A 15,161-nucleotide genomic window follows, 5' to 3' on the forward strand; every position below is an offset into this window, starting at 1 on the left:
GTAGCAATTCTTGAGAGATTAAAAAGGAGGAGAGAAACTGCATAGCTCAAAGGAAGTGAAAGCAATTTACTGGTAGCAAGTGAATCAACATTGTTTATTGTTTTAGAATACTTAAGAGTTTTAAGTGCAAATATCAGGAAGAGGGCACTTACCTTGCAAACAGACATGATGTTAATGTTTATCATTTTATTGATTGTCTGCAGGAAAAAAACAGATTTATCGAAAAAATTATTTTGATAAATATTAAACTGTCCAGGGCTCTAAGTGTCATAACAATTTAAAAAAGCCACATGCACTACAGCAAAAACTCCATCTCCAGCAGGAAATCTAGCACCCTCACTACCCCTTATCTCTGTCAGAATCAGGTATACACCCAGACTGACAAGGGTCTAGGCTGTCAGTCACTGGGGCTAGGTCTACACTACCCGCCTGAATCGGTGGGTAGAAATCGAACTCTCGGGGATCCATTTATCGCGTCCCGTCGGGACGCGACAATCGATCCCCGAATCGACGCTCTTACTCCACCAGCGGAGGTGGGAGTAAGCGCCGTCGACAGAAAGCCGCAGAAGTCTATTTTGCCGCCGTCCTCACAGCGAGGTAAGTTGGCTGCGATACGTCGAATTCAGCTACGCTATTCACGTAGCTGAATTTGCGTATCTTAAATCGACTCCCCCCGTAGTGTAGATGTACCCTTAGATATTGAAAGATATCTCACCACAAACATGCAAGCAGTGTATTTAGTTGTATATACAGTAAGTCTGCTTAATTACCTATGTAATGTAGAGTGAGCACCTGATTTACATTGAAAAGGTAAGTGGGATAATTTGGCATTCTGGATTGTGAACTAACATTTATCCTCATTTCACATTGTGTGCTCTGAAGACTACTTTCCTGTGGTCAATACCTATTCACACCTGCTTCAATAGAAGAGGATGCAGAGAGGCAGTAATAGGGTAGGAAAAATTATGGTTAAGAAAATCTGCAATTGCTTCCAGTGTTAAAGAAACAACTTGGAAGAATAAAAAATGAGTGGACTAGTACCGCAACTGTTTTACTGGATTATTTTTACCTGTTTATGAATTCTATTAATGCAAACTGTGCATATATATCACAGTTGTGACACACTTCCTTATACTATCACATACTTATACACTCTCTGGCTGTGTAAATTCTGGCTTTCTGGACATGCTGACCACTGAACAACATTAAATTATGATTGCTTTTAATATATTACATACTTTTAAATGGCTATCATTTGCCTATACACCGCTACCTCGATATAACACGAATTCGGATATAACGCGATAAAGCAGTGCTCTGGGGGGGTGGGGCTGCGCACTCCAGTGGATCAAAGCAAGTTGAATATAACGCAGTTTCACCTATAACGCGGTAAGATTTTTTGGCTCCCGAGGACAGCGTTATATCGAGGTAGAGGTGTATATTGCTTCGTCTTTTAGTTCACTTACTGACAAGCTTTTTAGTCATTAGATGAAGATACATTACAACACTTTCAACGAACTGAAGATTTTAAAGCTTATTTAACTGTGAACCCAAAAGAATGAATACGTCCATTAACCTGTTTGAATTATCAGACCATGAGAATTGAACAAAGAATGGACAGATTTCTAAAAAATATGTATATTTTGAAGCATGAAACTTTGCATTCGGTTTTGTTTATCATGTTCTAATTTAGTATGTATTTAGTACTCACTGAAGTATGAACCCTGGCAATTTGAAAAACAGTATTTAAAGCTGTCATAAAAACTCATGTCCACACAAGTTTAACATCTGCAAATATTCTGTATTTTTTCAAATGGATCACTCGCTTTCACTGCCTTCACTCACTTTTTAAAAAACAAGTAAAAGAGTGCAAAAAAGAGTAACATTAAGTTGAGATCATACCCAATAGCCATGAAATTCAGATATGGATCCCATAGCAACTTTAGCTCAGTTACATTTTTTACATGTAATTGCAAATGGATAAGTGCAATTTTTTTGTTCTGGAAGAACAAAAAATATGCAAGTATCTAAAAAAGGCTAAGCTTCTATCATCTCTTGGAATTTCCCAATCTTGTGTGTGTAAGGCTGTTAGCCTTGAAGTTGTATTTCTTACAACTACATCCAGGCTACCCCATTTAACAAGCATTCCATTCCGCACAGAAATCTAAAACAAGTTTACTATTAAGGTAAGAAAACTGCAGAAGAGTTAAGTTAAACATAGCAACACTTACATTATCCAGGTCTGGAACATCAAGAAAATATTCAGGGTAAGTGTATGAAATTCCCACATTGTTGACTGAAACAAAGAACAACAAGTTTTACTTGTTTTTGCTGTCATTCCAATTCTGAAGCTTTGATGACTTGCAATGAGCAATCTCATTTCAAAGTTAACAATTCCACATTCAGATGTTTTATAACTGTGTCCTTTATGCCCTTGTGGCGTGTCACATTTACTACATGGTACACACACTCACATGTACTAGTGGACAGTGCGAGGGTGAACACATAAGACACTTAAATATAATTTTTGGAATTCTTTTTGACCATATAAATGGTAATTGTCATCTTCCATATGTCCTACCGGATTCCTCCTAAGCTTTATAGTACAACACAGGAAACATTCCTGTAAGTGAGGTGGTTATTCCCAATATATAGCTTTCCCCTTTTGAAATTTGCAGCATGCATAGTTAGACCATTTTGCATGTAAAACAAGTTAGCCTCAACATGCTATGCGCAAGACAGTTTGTGTTGGCATGGACCACATAAACCAGAGACTGAGGCAAGCACTCAATCTACTGCCACTAAATCCACAGTCAAATGCCCTCTCTTCACATAACGATCTTAGTTTGTAGAACTCATCCACCTTCACATGTTGAGCCTTCCATTCCCAAGTTACAATCAATCATTCTCCAGTGTTTTAATGCAGTTTAAGGTTAATTTATTGGGATCAGAAGCAGGTAAGCAAACTTAATGTTTAAATATAAGCTAATCATTGTAATTCTCACTCAATTTCTATTTTTAAATACAGAGGAGAGAAGCAGCCCTTGAACTAGTCCATTAGAGTGCACAAAGACAAGGAACAGCTGGTAACCCAGCACCCTCTATAAGGAATGCAGTACAAACACTTAGACAAAACTCACGACTAACTGTAGAAGACACCATTATACTTTACTTTTAAAAATGTTGTTAAAAGAATATTCCCAATTATTTTTAACTTGCATTTTAATCCTTCTCATCCCAAAGACCCTTCTCCTGGACAAAACTGTACCAAGTGTGCAGAGGTACAATTGCGTAACTCACGTGAATTAAATGAAAAGCCAAGGGACACACCCCAATTCCTGGCAACATCCTACATGAAAACTGTTTACAGTTTTTCAAAGACTAAACGTGCCAGTTTCCCCACTGCCTTTAGGAGAGGCCTACTTTCCTCCCCACCCAAAACATCTGCAACAAGCTCTTCAGACTACTAGTTGTTCATAGGCCACCACCGTGGTTCTGCCAATCTTGTAATTTCTGTGAAGAAAAAACAGCGCGCACACACACACACACACACACACAATTTGTAGCAGAAGAGAGCCCTAGAAAGTGAAATACACTGAAATGGACAAATTAACACCACTCCTAAATCAGCAATTGCTGTGTCAGGACAGTAGATGGCAGCAGTAACCAACACGAGCAGCAACTTGAGAACTCATTGAAGGCACTCTGTCAAAGAGCTTCAATAGCTTGGGGGTAGGGGGGAGCACGAATATGAGTGCAGGAGAAATCTCATTAATGACAATCTTAGTACATTAAGCAGTGCATGTTTTTGACAAAGCTTATCTGCCTTTTGAAAGGGTTTGTGTTTTGCTTTCTCTGTCTATTCAAAGGCTCATTACACGGGGATTCACCATAGCAAACTGTTCCACAAGTTGTTTTCACATTCTTCAGACCTGTGAAATCTCCCCCCATTGGCAGCATTTAAAAATTAATAGAGAATCTGTTAATTGATTAAACCTAATTTTTGAAAGCAGTACTTCAGCATTGTTCTCCGAGGGCTAGTCTACACAAACAATGCTAAAGCGCTGCTGTGGCAGCACTTTAACGTGGCTTGTGTAGTCGCGGCAGCGCACTGGGAGACAGCTCTCCCAGCGCTCTAAAAAAGCCACCTCCACGACGGGCATAGCTCCCAGCACTGGGGCACTGTCTACACTGGCGCTTTACAGCGCTGAAACTTGCTGCGCTCAGGGGGGTGTTTTTTCCCCCTGAGCGAGAAAGTTGCAGTGCTGTAAATTGCCAGTGTAGACAAGCCCAGATATGAAGCCAATATTCATACTCTAGTAATCTAAACACTAACAAATCATGGAAACTTCTAATCCCACTCAAACAATGCTGCTTCTGTCTTATATATTCTCAATTTTGACTTCATTATGAAAGACAGTAACATGAAAACAGAATCTCTGTTTCATATACATTTCAGTTGACCTCACTGAACAAGCCTACACTTCAGTGTAAACCCAGGGTTCAAACTCAGGCTCAAGCCTAAATCCCCTTCCATCTACATACGAATCCAGGATCCCAAGGCCTCACGGAGGTGGAGGGCCTGAGCCTGAGCCAAACCACAATTTAGGGTTCAAGCTGTATTGCTTTGCAGTATAAATGCAGCCCCAGTGAAATCTTGGCAGACTCCCAAGGCACAAGTATCTCACACTTCCACACACACTAACTTTCTTTGTCCTCTGGACAAAAATTTTCCCACACTGCAACATGAACAAAGGGCTAGAGTGGCCACATTCTGGGAGGGCACTGAACGTCTGGGATATGGTGGCTAGACTTGGGCACACATAATACAGTGTAGACATTGGAGGCCCAGGTTGGGACTGTCAGTTCAATAATTCCTAACCTGGAGTTTACAAATAAGGGCTTGTCTATACTTACGCGCTTGTTCGGCGGCAGGCAATCGAACTTCTGGGTTTGATTTATCGCGTCTTGTCTGGACGCGATAAATCGAACTCAGAAGTGCTCCCCGTCGACTCCGGTAATCCTGCTCGCCGCGAGGAGTACGCGGAGTCGACGGGGGAGCCTGCCTGCCGGGTCTGGACCGCGGTAAGTTCGAACTAAGGTATGTTGACTTCAGCTACGTTATTCACGTAGCTGAAGTTGCGTACCTTAGTTCGATTTGGGGGTTTAGTGTAGACCAAGCCTAAGTGTAGACACGCAAGCCCCCTAGATTAACACAGCCAGAGTCTGCTAACTTGAATTCCACTCACTTTTGGGCTTACATTTCAATGTAGACATACCCACTGAAGTCAATCTATAGACACACCATAATCAGTTGTTGTGGATGCAACATTTTACATTTCTATAGTGCCTTCCATCCCATAGGATCCTAAAGTACCGTACTATTAATATATTAACAGCATTGTTGAAATGCATTCACCTTTGGGGTTGGAGTTTATGAAGGAGAAGGGAAATTTTCCGGCCAATGACACTGAGACAAACATTTTTATGAGAAGTGTCATGGGATCTTTGTCTCAGTTGCATGGACAGCAAAAGGTTGCATTTTAAGATAGTGTCTGAAAACTCATTTCAATATCAAGGATATTAGAAATATGTGGAGGAAACTGACAGAAGATTAGTTATAAGCAGAGGCTATTAAACTTCATTCCAAGACTGTCTCAAGTACACTTCTCCTATTCAAGATTTCCAAACCCCTTTACAGCAACTACTTATCCATGTAAATTTCTTTACAAGAATCCTAAAAATACATTAGCTGGAAATGAGGAGAAATAAACATCCTCCAGACCATTAGCAAGTGTGCTGCACATTCCAGGTATGTGTACATTGCAATAACCCACCCCCTCCCCCCCCATCGCTGGCCCATGTCAGCTGACTTGGACTCACAAAGCTCAGACTATGGGGCTATAAAACTGCAGTGCAGACATTTGGGCTTGTGCTGGAGGCCCAGGCACTAGGACCCTGTGATGGGGGAGGGTCCCAGAGCCCCAGGCTTCAGTGCAAGTGTCTACACTGCAATTTTATACCCCTGCAGCCTGAGCCCAGGTCAGCTGTTCGGGGCCATCCATGGGTATTTTACTGCAGTGTAGATATACCCTCAGAAGCATAGAAGTTTTAACAAGCAGTGTCAGTATTAGCGGGGGGGAGGGAGGGGAAGAGGAGCGGGAGGCACACTTTTTTGCCACCCATCATCCTAAATATAACAAAGTTTTGGCCACAGTTATCAGCCTTTTTATGAGTAGGGCACAACTCAGGGTAGTGTGAAGAGTTAGGGACATGATTTTTCAGGATTTTCTGAAAAATTAACTCATAAGTAAGTGTGTGTTAGGGAGATATTTAAATTTCCACATCTTCCCCCCACTCAACCTTTCACTGCAGAATGGAGACCAACTATGTAATCTTTTCAATTTTAGCAATCCATTTCCATTTCCAGGGCTATCTGCAAGGGAAAAACTAGAAGCCAACTTTAAAAATGCAATTCTCCTTTATGGAACCCAAAGCCTGGCTCTGCTAGCAAAAAGGACGGTCAGGGATTCATCTGTGAAATGTATGCAAGCAAAACTAGTTTGAAATTGATGGTGATTTTATAAAGATTTCCACAAAACATGAGCATAGCAAATCACTTGATAGAGCTAACAATTTTGGGCATCTCATGTTCAGAGTACCACCTCATCCACAGGAATGATCATGGGCATCAACACAGAACTTGAGGAATTTTCCTGACTTGTCTGCCTGGTCCATTTTTGTGAGCAGGAAATAGAGGGAAGTTTACAAGAAACCTAGTCAGTCATGCCCTTGGCTTTGCTTTCACCTGCTCACACTCAGTTCAGTACTGGAATTGGCGGTGGTAGGAGTGCAGCCCTCATCATTGGTGGCTCTCATTAGTAAATTTTGTAGCCATCTTAAAATTAACTAAATTTTTTTTTAAAATAAAATTGAAACCAGATGGAAAGTGACAGAAAATTGTGTATTTACCTAAAAAGTTGAGTTTGCTGACCTGGAGAGTGTCAAGTTTGTCAAATTTCATTTAAGAAGCCCACTATTTAAAGTGGTGCAAGGAAAATCTCTCATCTCTGCTTCTTTAACATATTGCTGCAGTTAGCACATGTTCAAAGTCACTGACAGATGCTGTTTTGAACACACAGCAAAACATTATGCAAACTCTAGCCTTTACATGTGGGTGAGAAGTAACTTCCAAATAAAAACGAGTTTACAAGGATTTTAATCTGTAAATACTTTTGTCCAAAGTTGTGCTATGACTTTGCAATCACAGGGGTCTTGATTCTGCCCAGTGTAGATGCAGACTATGGTGTATATAAGTGAAAGGTTAAAAGTAACCAGGACACAGTGCAAGGAACCCTATCGTGCAATAGTGAGTACTGAGCTGCCACCAAATTACTCCTGCATATCAGCCCAAGTGAGGCTCCAAAGAAGAATACGCACTGTGTAGCTAAGTGCCTAATTAGCTTGGTTAGGGGTCTTCTCAGGCACCCATACGGACAGTACGTATTGGCAGAAGATTGAACATGGACCTTGGACAGCAATTAATGTCACAGAAATCTATAACGCTGCCTTGCATCTTTAAAACAAACTTGATGTTCTGGCAATCAGTAAAATACTGCCTTTATGGATTAGCCATAATCTGAATCTGTAAATTGCCAGTTTTAAAGAGACAATGGGTTATCACATTATCTGGGGGGGAAAAAAAAAAGAATTGCCCTAGTAGGTGCTGGTGCCCTCTTAAAGGCAACACACTTTACAACTGCCAACAGACAGTTTAAGCAGCTCAAGAACCTTGGGACATTTGCAATGGATACCACAGAGCTAGCACAGACCGCCCCAATTTGAGGCTACAGAAATCCAGGATTACCTACGCCTAAGAAATATTATTGATTTTTTTTCTGAAATGCAAAACTATTCCATATGTATTTGTTCTGGTTTAGAAAGTTCATAATCTTGGGATCTGGTTAGCTTCCAATCTGCTACTAGGTTAGATAGCTGAGTATTTAAAGTATTAAAGGCACAGAGTCGAAGGTGAGCCTTTAGTAATATAAATAAAAATAAAGCATCCAAAAATGCATCATCAGAAGAACCCTGATTCAGAAAAGAACTGAAGTACAGGAGTAAGTGCTCTCCTGAATAGGGATGCTTTTTAGGCATCAGGGCCATAATAAGAACTATCTAGAATGCAGTCACTTCACTTTTTTCAGCTCAGTCATATCCACAGCTTTTGCAGGCTGGTTTCAATAAACTTTAATACTGGGGCAGAGGGGAGCAAACTACTAGGGATACCAAGACAAAAATCTCCAGCACGTAAAAATCTAGAAACAGATCAGATACAAACCTAAAACACCAATCTCAAGGCCTTCCAGTCCTGCTTCAATTCTACTGTAAATATCTTCTCTCTCACCAAAGTCTGCGGCAATAATTTTTGTTTCCACTTTGAATTTCTCTTCTGAAAAATAACAAAAACAAACCAAAAAAGTTGAATACAGTTAAGTTAAAGGACTTGGCCATTCCAATTTTAAAAATATGAAGGATACTGAAGTCATTATGGTTTAAGACAAACTACTATACTGTTAGTTCAAAACATTGTTATACAGTGTCACATTCATTTATCAAGGGCAAGTGTTCTACTGTTAGGTTGTTTTTTTGATTTATGCATAAACTTTCAGCGTACCATTAAAATCTTCCAACTCTTTAAAGACGCATACAACTAGTACTCTCTCACCACAAGAACCTCGAAAGATTCAGCACCTTCTGTTCATGAGGGTCCAGGGAGTTAGCAAATTACACAGGTTAATACAGACCACACAACAACCAAAAGTTAGAAGCAAATTTCGTGTATCTGTTACATGTTGAGAGTTGAAGTGCAATGGGATCAGGGACCATTGTACTTCAAATATTTATGCAGTTTAAGTGGCTCACTAACATTAGCAAAAGACTATTTGTGCAGAACGTGCTGCAGCTTAAGTGTACGCAGATTCCTGTTGCCCTACATCTCCACCCCTAACCCTGACTCTTTTGATGTTTAAGAAACCAAGGAGCCAGAAGAGCACAGAGGAAAGAAAGTAGGAAAAAAAAAGATACAACTACAGTTTACACAAGGCCAACAAAAACCTTCAACATAGTGTCACTTCCACTCTTGCAGCATGGTGGAACAAATTACATTGTTATAATTTCTGACATTTTATTCAAGATTTAAGGATAAAATATTTCTGTAGTCTAATTCTCTTTCCATCAAGTTAAATTACACCTCTACCCCAATATAACACGACCCGATATAACACGAATTCAGATACAACGCGGTAAAGCAGTGCTCCGGGGGGGCGGGGCTACGCACTCTGGCGGATCAAAGCAAGTTCGATAGAACGCAGTTTCACCTATAATGCAGTAAGATTTTTTGGCTCCTGAGGACAGCGTTATATCGGGGTAGAGGTGTAATTACATTAAATTAAAATCAGCACAATGCCATCTTGGACATCAGCAAAACAAAAGGTAGTGACCAAAATAGTCTAAATTAGATGAAAAAAGCACTATTTTAGTGTTCCTTCAGTAATTTATGCACATTTTAAAGAATAGTTGCGGAAAAAATATTTTAAATCATTCATAAAAATGGTGCCAATTTAAATGGAAAAGAATCATTCACAAAAAGATTAGAAGCAGCCACATTCCCATGATGCTCTCTTCCATTCAAGAAAAAAAAATAGCAGCTCCCATGATTCTGTTGTCCATTCATGCAGAATCATGAATCTACTGCACTCAATGTTTTGCTTGCGGCTTTTTTTTTTTTTTTTTTTTTTAATAACCCTAATGGCAGATGCAACTATTTTTCCCCCTCTTCATCTTTCATGAACAGCTGCATTGTTTAAAAATCCCTAGGGAGATGTTGCTATGTAAAATGACGACGTAAACAGCATTAAGCCCCTACTGCAGCAGCAGTCTTGTGATCGTGTCAGAAGAAAATCAAGTTCACCTTCCCCCTTCTCAGTAAAAAGATGTTGAAGAGATTCTATTTTTGAACACATCTGTTCGAATGTTAAAAACATACAGATGTGAAATCCTACAGGAAGTGAATTAAAGGGAACAAATGTATCAAATGTGGACAAGTGGTTTGGGTGGATGAAGCATCAAAACAGGACATTACTGCATACGTACAGTCTTTATTGTTTTACAGTATTTTCAGCAATTTTCATTGCCATTAAGGGGCTCTATGAAATGCACATTATTTAAACAAGCCAGACACCATCACTAATGACTCACTTCTTACATTCCTCAAAGTATTTTTCATTAGGTTTTGTTTAGCAGTTAGGGCTGTCAATCGCAGTTAACTCATGCGATTAACTCAAAAAATGTAATCACGATTTAAAAAATTAATTGTGATTAATCGCACTTATAATAGTAGAATACCAACTGACATTTATTAAATATTTTTGGATTTTTTTACATTTTCAATATTGATTTCAATTACAACACAGAATACAAAGTGCACAGTGCTCACTTTATGATTTTTTATTACAAATATATGCACTGTAAAAATGATAAACAAAAGAAACAGTATTTTTCAATTCACCTCATACAAGACCTGAAAATCTCTGTATCGTGAAAGTGTAACTTACAAATGCAGATTTTTGTGGTTACATAACAGTACTCAAAAACAAAACAGTGTAAAACTTTAGAGCCTACAAGTCCACTCAGTCCTACTTCTTATTCTGCCAATCGCTAAGACAAACAAGTTTGTTTGTATTGATGGGAGATACTGCTGCCTGCTTCTTATTTACAATGTCACCTGAAAGTCAGAACAGGTATTCACATGCCAGATATGCTAAACATTTGTATGCCCCTTCCATGCTTCAGCCACCATTCCAGAAGACATGTTTCCATGCTGATGATGCTCATTAAAAAAAAAAAAAAAAAAAGTGTCCATTAAATTTGTGACTATACTCCTTGGGGAGAGAATTGTATGTCTCCTGCTCTGTTTTACCCGCATTCTGTATATATTTCATGTTAGAGCAGTCTCGGATGATGACCCAGCACATGTTTGTTTTAAGAACATTTTCACAGCAGATGATGAAAATGAACATGTGTTAATCCGCACTGCTTTGGATTGTTATCAAGCAGATCCCATCATCAGCATGGACGCATGTCCTCTGGAATGGTGGTTGAAGCATGAAAGGACATAGGAATCTTTAGCGCATCTGGCATGTAAATATCTTGCAATGCCAGCTACAACAGTGCCATGCGAACGCCTGTTCTCACTTTCGGGTGACATTGTAAACAAGAAGCATGCAGCATTATCTCCTGCAAATTGTAACCAACCTTGTTTGTCTGCTTGATTAGCTGACCAAGAAGTAGGACTGAGTGGACTTGTAGGCTCTAAAGTTTTACACTGTTTTGTTTTTGAATGCAGGACTTTTTGTACATAATTCTACATTTGTAAGTTCAACTTTCATGATAAAGAGAGTGCACGACAGTACTTGTATGAGATGAATTGAAAAACAATTTTTTTGTTTACAGTGCAATTTGCAATAAAAAATATAAAGTGAGCACTGTACAATTAATATATTTGAAAATGTAGTAAACATCCAAAAATATTTAAAATAAATGGTATTCTATAGTTGTTTAACAGCGTGATTAATCACGATTAATTCTTTTAATTGCTTGACTGCCCTATTAGCAATACTTGGGGGAGTCTTTAAAAACAAAACAAAAAAAGGTTTATAAAAGCATACAAAGATACTGAATGACAAAAGAGGTAAGCAAAAAAGCTAAGACCTGATGCTGAATGGAGATAATTATGAAGTTCTATATCACTGATGGTAGCTTTTCCATGCAATCGGTCTTCAAAGCTTATGAAAATTAGCAAGTCCTTAAAGAAATGGATTTACAATGATTAAACTATGCAGCTATAACTAATGTGTATCATCTTCTATAATGTGAAGCCAGAAGAAGCAATACAATGAAAAATGAAAAACAGTAAAGTTAATATCTACAGTAAAAATTACTTTAGTATTGGAATTTATGTTCTGTTCAACAGGTATATTCAAGGTCACATCACTACCCAACTCAAGACAAATATTTAAGATGGGGTCAGAAATGGTTCAAGGGTTTTTTATTTTTATTTTCTCTCTTTCAACACTATCTTATTAAGATGGTATTACCTCTTCGAAGGTGAATCAGTTAATACCCAGTAAGCCAGTTATACTACATCAGCCCACCAACAGCTTGTAACAAATACAGATGTTTCGAATAGTAGTCCAGATTTCAAACAACACTAGTGGATTAACACATGGTATTCCTGAATACTTCAATTCCTTAGGCAGTCCTCTATTGAACCACATCTCCTGAATCTCAACACATCCTCTACTTCCTCAATGATAACTACAATTAACTTTTCCACTTCATCCCTACTGTGCAACCCTGGTTTATATTTGGACACCTCACATCTTAATGATAGTAGCTTCTCGCTGGTTGCCCTCCCCACCTCTCATCCCTCTGAATCCTCCAGGCTATCGATGCCAAGTCTTCCTCTGATCATCACCAATCCTCCTGAAACTTGTACACAGGCTTCTAATTTGCTTCTGCACTAAGTTCAGGCTGCTTCTTTGCTCCTTCTAGGTTCTTCACAACTTCAACCCTACCCAGATCTCAGCTCTCTTCATCTACCCCCAGTACCTGCTTCATTTGCCTCTTCATGCTACCCACCTCATGACTAGAAAAGTCTGCGTTATACCTGCTGAGTATTTTCCCTCAAGACTCTTCCTACGCTATTCCCCACAGTGATGGTGGTGGTGGCTCGCTGTTTAAATAAAAATGCTTGTATCTAAGGATGTAAATATCAGTTTAAAAAGTCAACCGGTTAGCTATTAAAATTATATCATTTAACCAATTAACTGAGGTTGCTCCAGCCAGCCTGATACGGTGGGGGCTGGGGCCGGGATCCCGCCGGCCTGGACGAGGCTGGGGTTCCGCTGGCCGGCCAGCCAGCCCAATGCAGCTGGGGCTGCTCCGGCCAGCCGTACTCCGGCCAGCACGGGGCCTCCGGGGTTAACAGTAAGCCTAATGCTTACCACTTAACCTTTTACATGCCTACTTTTATCCTTAGAATGTTAGCTCTCTGGACTTTCTTGATAAAATCTTATACCAAGGTCCCAACAATTTCTCTACTTAAACAGATGTTCTTACCCTTAAGCAGCCCCTCTGACCCAGCCAAATTTCATGGTGATTAAACCATTAGTGAAGTCACAAAAACTGTGAACATTAATCACCAAGACACAAAATGTACTAGTGAAGGAATCTGTGAACAGCCTGCACCAAAAACTAAATCAATCCCGTTTGCAATGGTCTCTCAATCCCATTTTAGGGCCTGTAATTCCATGTTTACTTCTAAACAACTTATATCTTGTTTATTGTAAATCTTAAACTAAAAGCATTTGCTCTGTAGACGATCAATATTATTTCCACAGACAACAACTATAACCTCCAAAAAATATTTAACTGTAGTATAAGGGTTTTTAACTGTTAACTATTTTATACTGTTACTATAGGAAAAGGCAAATAAATACAAAATCAACATGGGCCATATCTTCTAAAGTGCAATTCTGCATAAATCTTACTTGGATATACACAAACATGAAAGTTCAGGTCTAGTTTATCTCCAGGTACTACAGCATTCCATTATTTTTGTCAGTTCACCACATTCCATATTATGCATATTATCTCAAGGTTCTCTTCCATTGCTTCTCAAACTAATTCACCTATTTCTGCTTGTAAGTTTTTTGCACTGGGATAGATATTTGTAGTTTCTTTTTTAGTGTGTTTATGTATATTTAACTATTTTCCCACATACTTCATTGTAGCCTACACCTATGTGCTGCTTTCAATCTGTCCCTCTTCCAGAGGAGTTATAATTGGACCAATTTTTTTAACCAGATACAGAATTTCCTTTTTAATATCCCTAGCCAATCTCTCTCTGTCTACTCCAAGGACTCTTCAGCACCTATTGGCTTACCTACACCACACCTCTAACTCGTAGTTTTAATAGCTCTCCACAACTTTGATAATCTTGATATTAGAAGTTTGGTTCCACTTCTAAAGGTTGGGGCTGGAATGGATGGGCAAAGGGATTTATCAAGAAGGACCTCATCCCTTCTATATAAGGTGGTCTTTTCCTAAGAAGTTTGCTGCTGCCTAAAAACTCACAACCCTTTATTTACACCATCTTCTCATCCAAACATTTGACCCTGAAGGTCCTGTCATCTATCCAGGTCTGCTTAGGGCTGTAGGAACATTTTAGAGAAAGCTAGAAATGTTACTAAGAAGAACAGGAGTACTTGAGCACCTTAGAGACTAACACGGCTGTTACTCTGAGAAATGTTACTGTTGTCTTGTCCTCCTCTTTCTCTATATCTCTAATTTGTCAGTTGCATTCATCTGCTGTGTTATATTAAACCTATATGTAAACTCTCTGGGGGGCGGGGGGAGAGATTGTTTTTGTACAGTGCACAACAAACCCAATCCTTGATTAGGGCACCAAGGAGCTAGTGAAATGCAAGCCCTCTCCCCCAAATTAAACATTCTTCCTAATGATTACATTTAGCTGCCAGGACTTCTTTCACCCCAGGCAGCAAGTTACCAAATGACTGTCAGTCACAGCATACTAACCTTAGGAAGTAAATTGAGAGTACTGTACTTCCTGATCCCAACCATAAGAGCAAGCTCTACCTTTTTTGCATTAGAAATACTGCTATGAAACATTTAAAGTCTGTGTCCACTTCTCTGGCTACCAGACAGCTAATTGTCTAAGCCATGAAAGCTACACACAAAACATTAATTTCTGAACCACTTAGTAAAAGAACTGATTTAGGGGAAATGGAAAAACATCCCAAACATCTGCTATCTCAATATAACAAAATGGGATTCAAACTTTTTTTTTTTTAAATCAATAATCAGTTCTGTAGACCACTTACTGCTTTAAAGAAACTACACAAACAAACACAGCCAAGTATTTTAATTAAGAGATACCATCTAGTGTCTGGCTATGGTGCAATACACTCCCACATGGCTTAGTGCCAGCTGTGGAATAGCAACACTAATGCTGCTGCCCTAATTGAAGATGCAGACTAAAGCACATTAATTTGGCTAGTCCATGTAATAGCAGGTAT

The 15,161-nt window shown here is 39.2% G+C and overlaps 1 protein-coding gene across 1 annotated transcript in view; it reads right to left on the reverse strand.

Moving 5' to 3' along the window:
- The window catches only part of HSD17B12 (hydroxysteroid 17-beta dehydrogenase 12), a 130,425-nt gene that overhangs the window by 25,796 nt on the left and 89,468 nt on the right, over positions 1 to 15,161 (reverse strand). Inside the window, exons 4-6 of the mRNA XM_034768754.1 lie at positions 8,342 to 8,452; positions 2,232 to 2,296; positions 153 to 197 (exon numbers count right to left, since the gene is read on the reverse strand). Coding sequence (XP_034624645.1) covers positions 153 to 197; positions 2,232 to 2,296; positions 8,342 to 8,452 — 221 coding nt within the window. The remainder of the gene's footprint in view (positions 1 to 152; positions 198 to 2,231; positions 2,297 to 8,341; positions 8,453 to 15,161) is intronic.

This window comes from Trachemys scripta, chromosome 4 (assembly GCF_013100865.1).
Source record: "Trachemys scripta elegans isolate TJP31775 chromosome 4, CAS_Tse_1.0, whole genome shotgun sequence".
Classification (NCBI taxonomy): Eukaryota; Metazoa; Chordata; order Testudines; family Emydidae; genus Trachemys; species Trachemys scripta.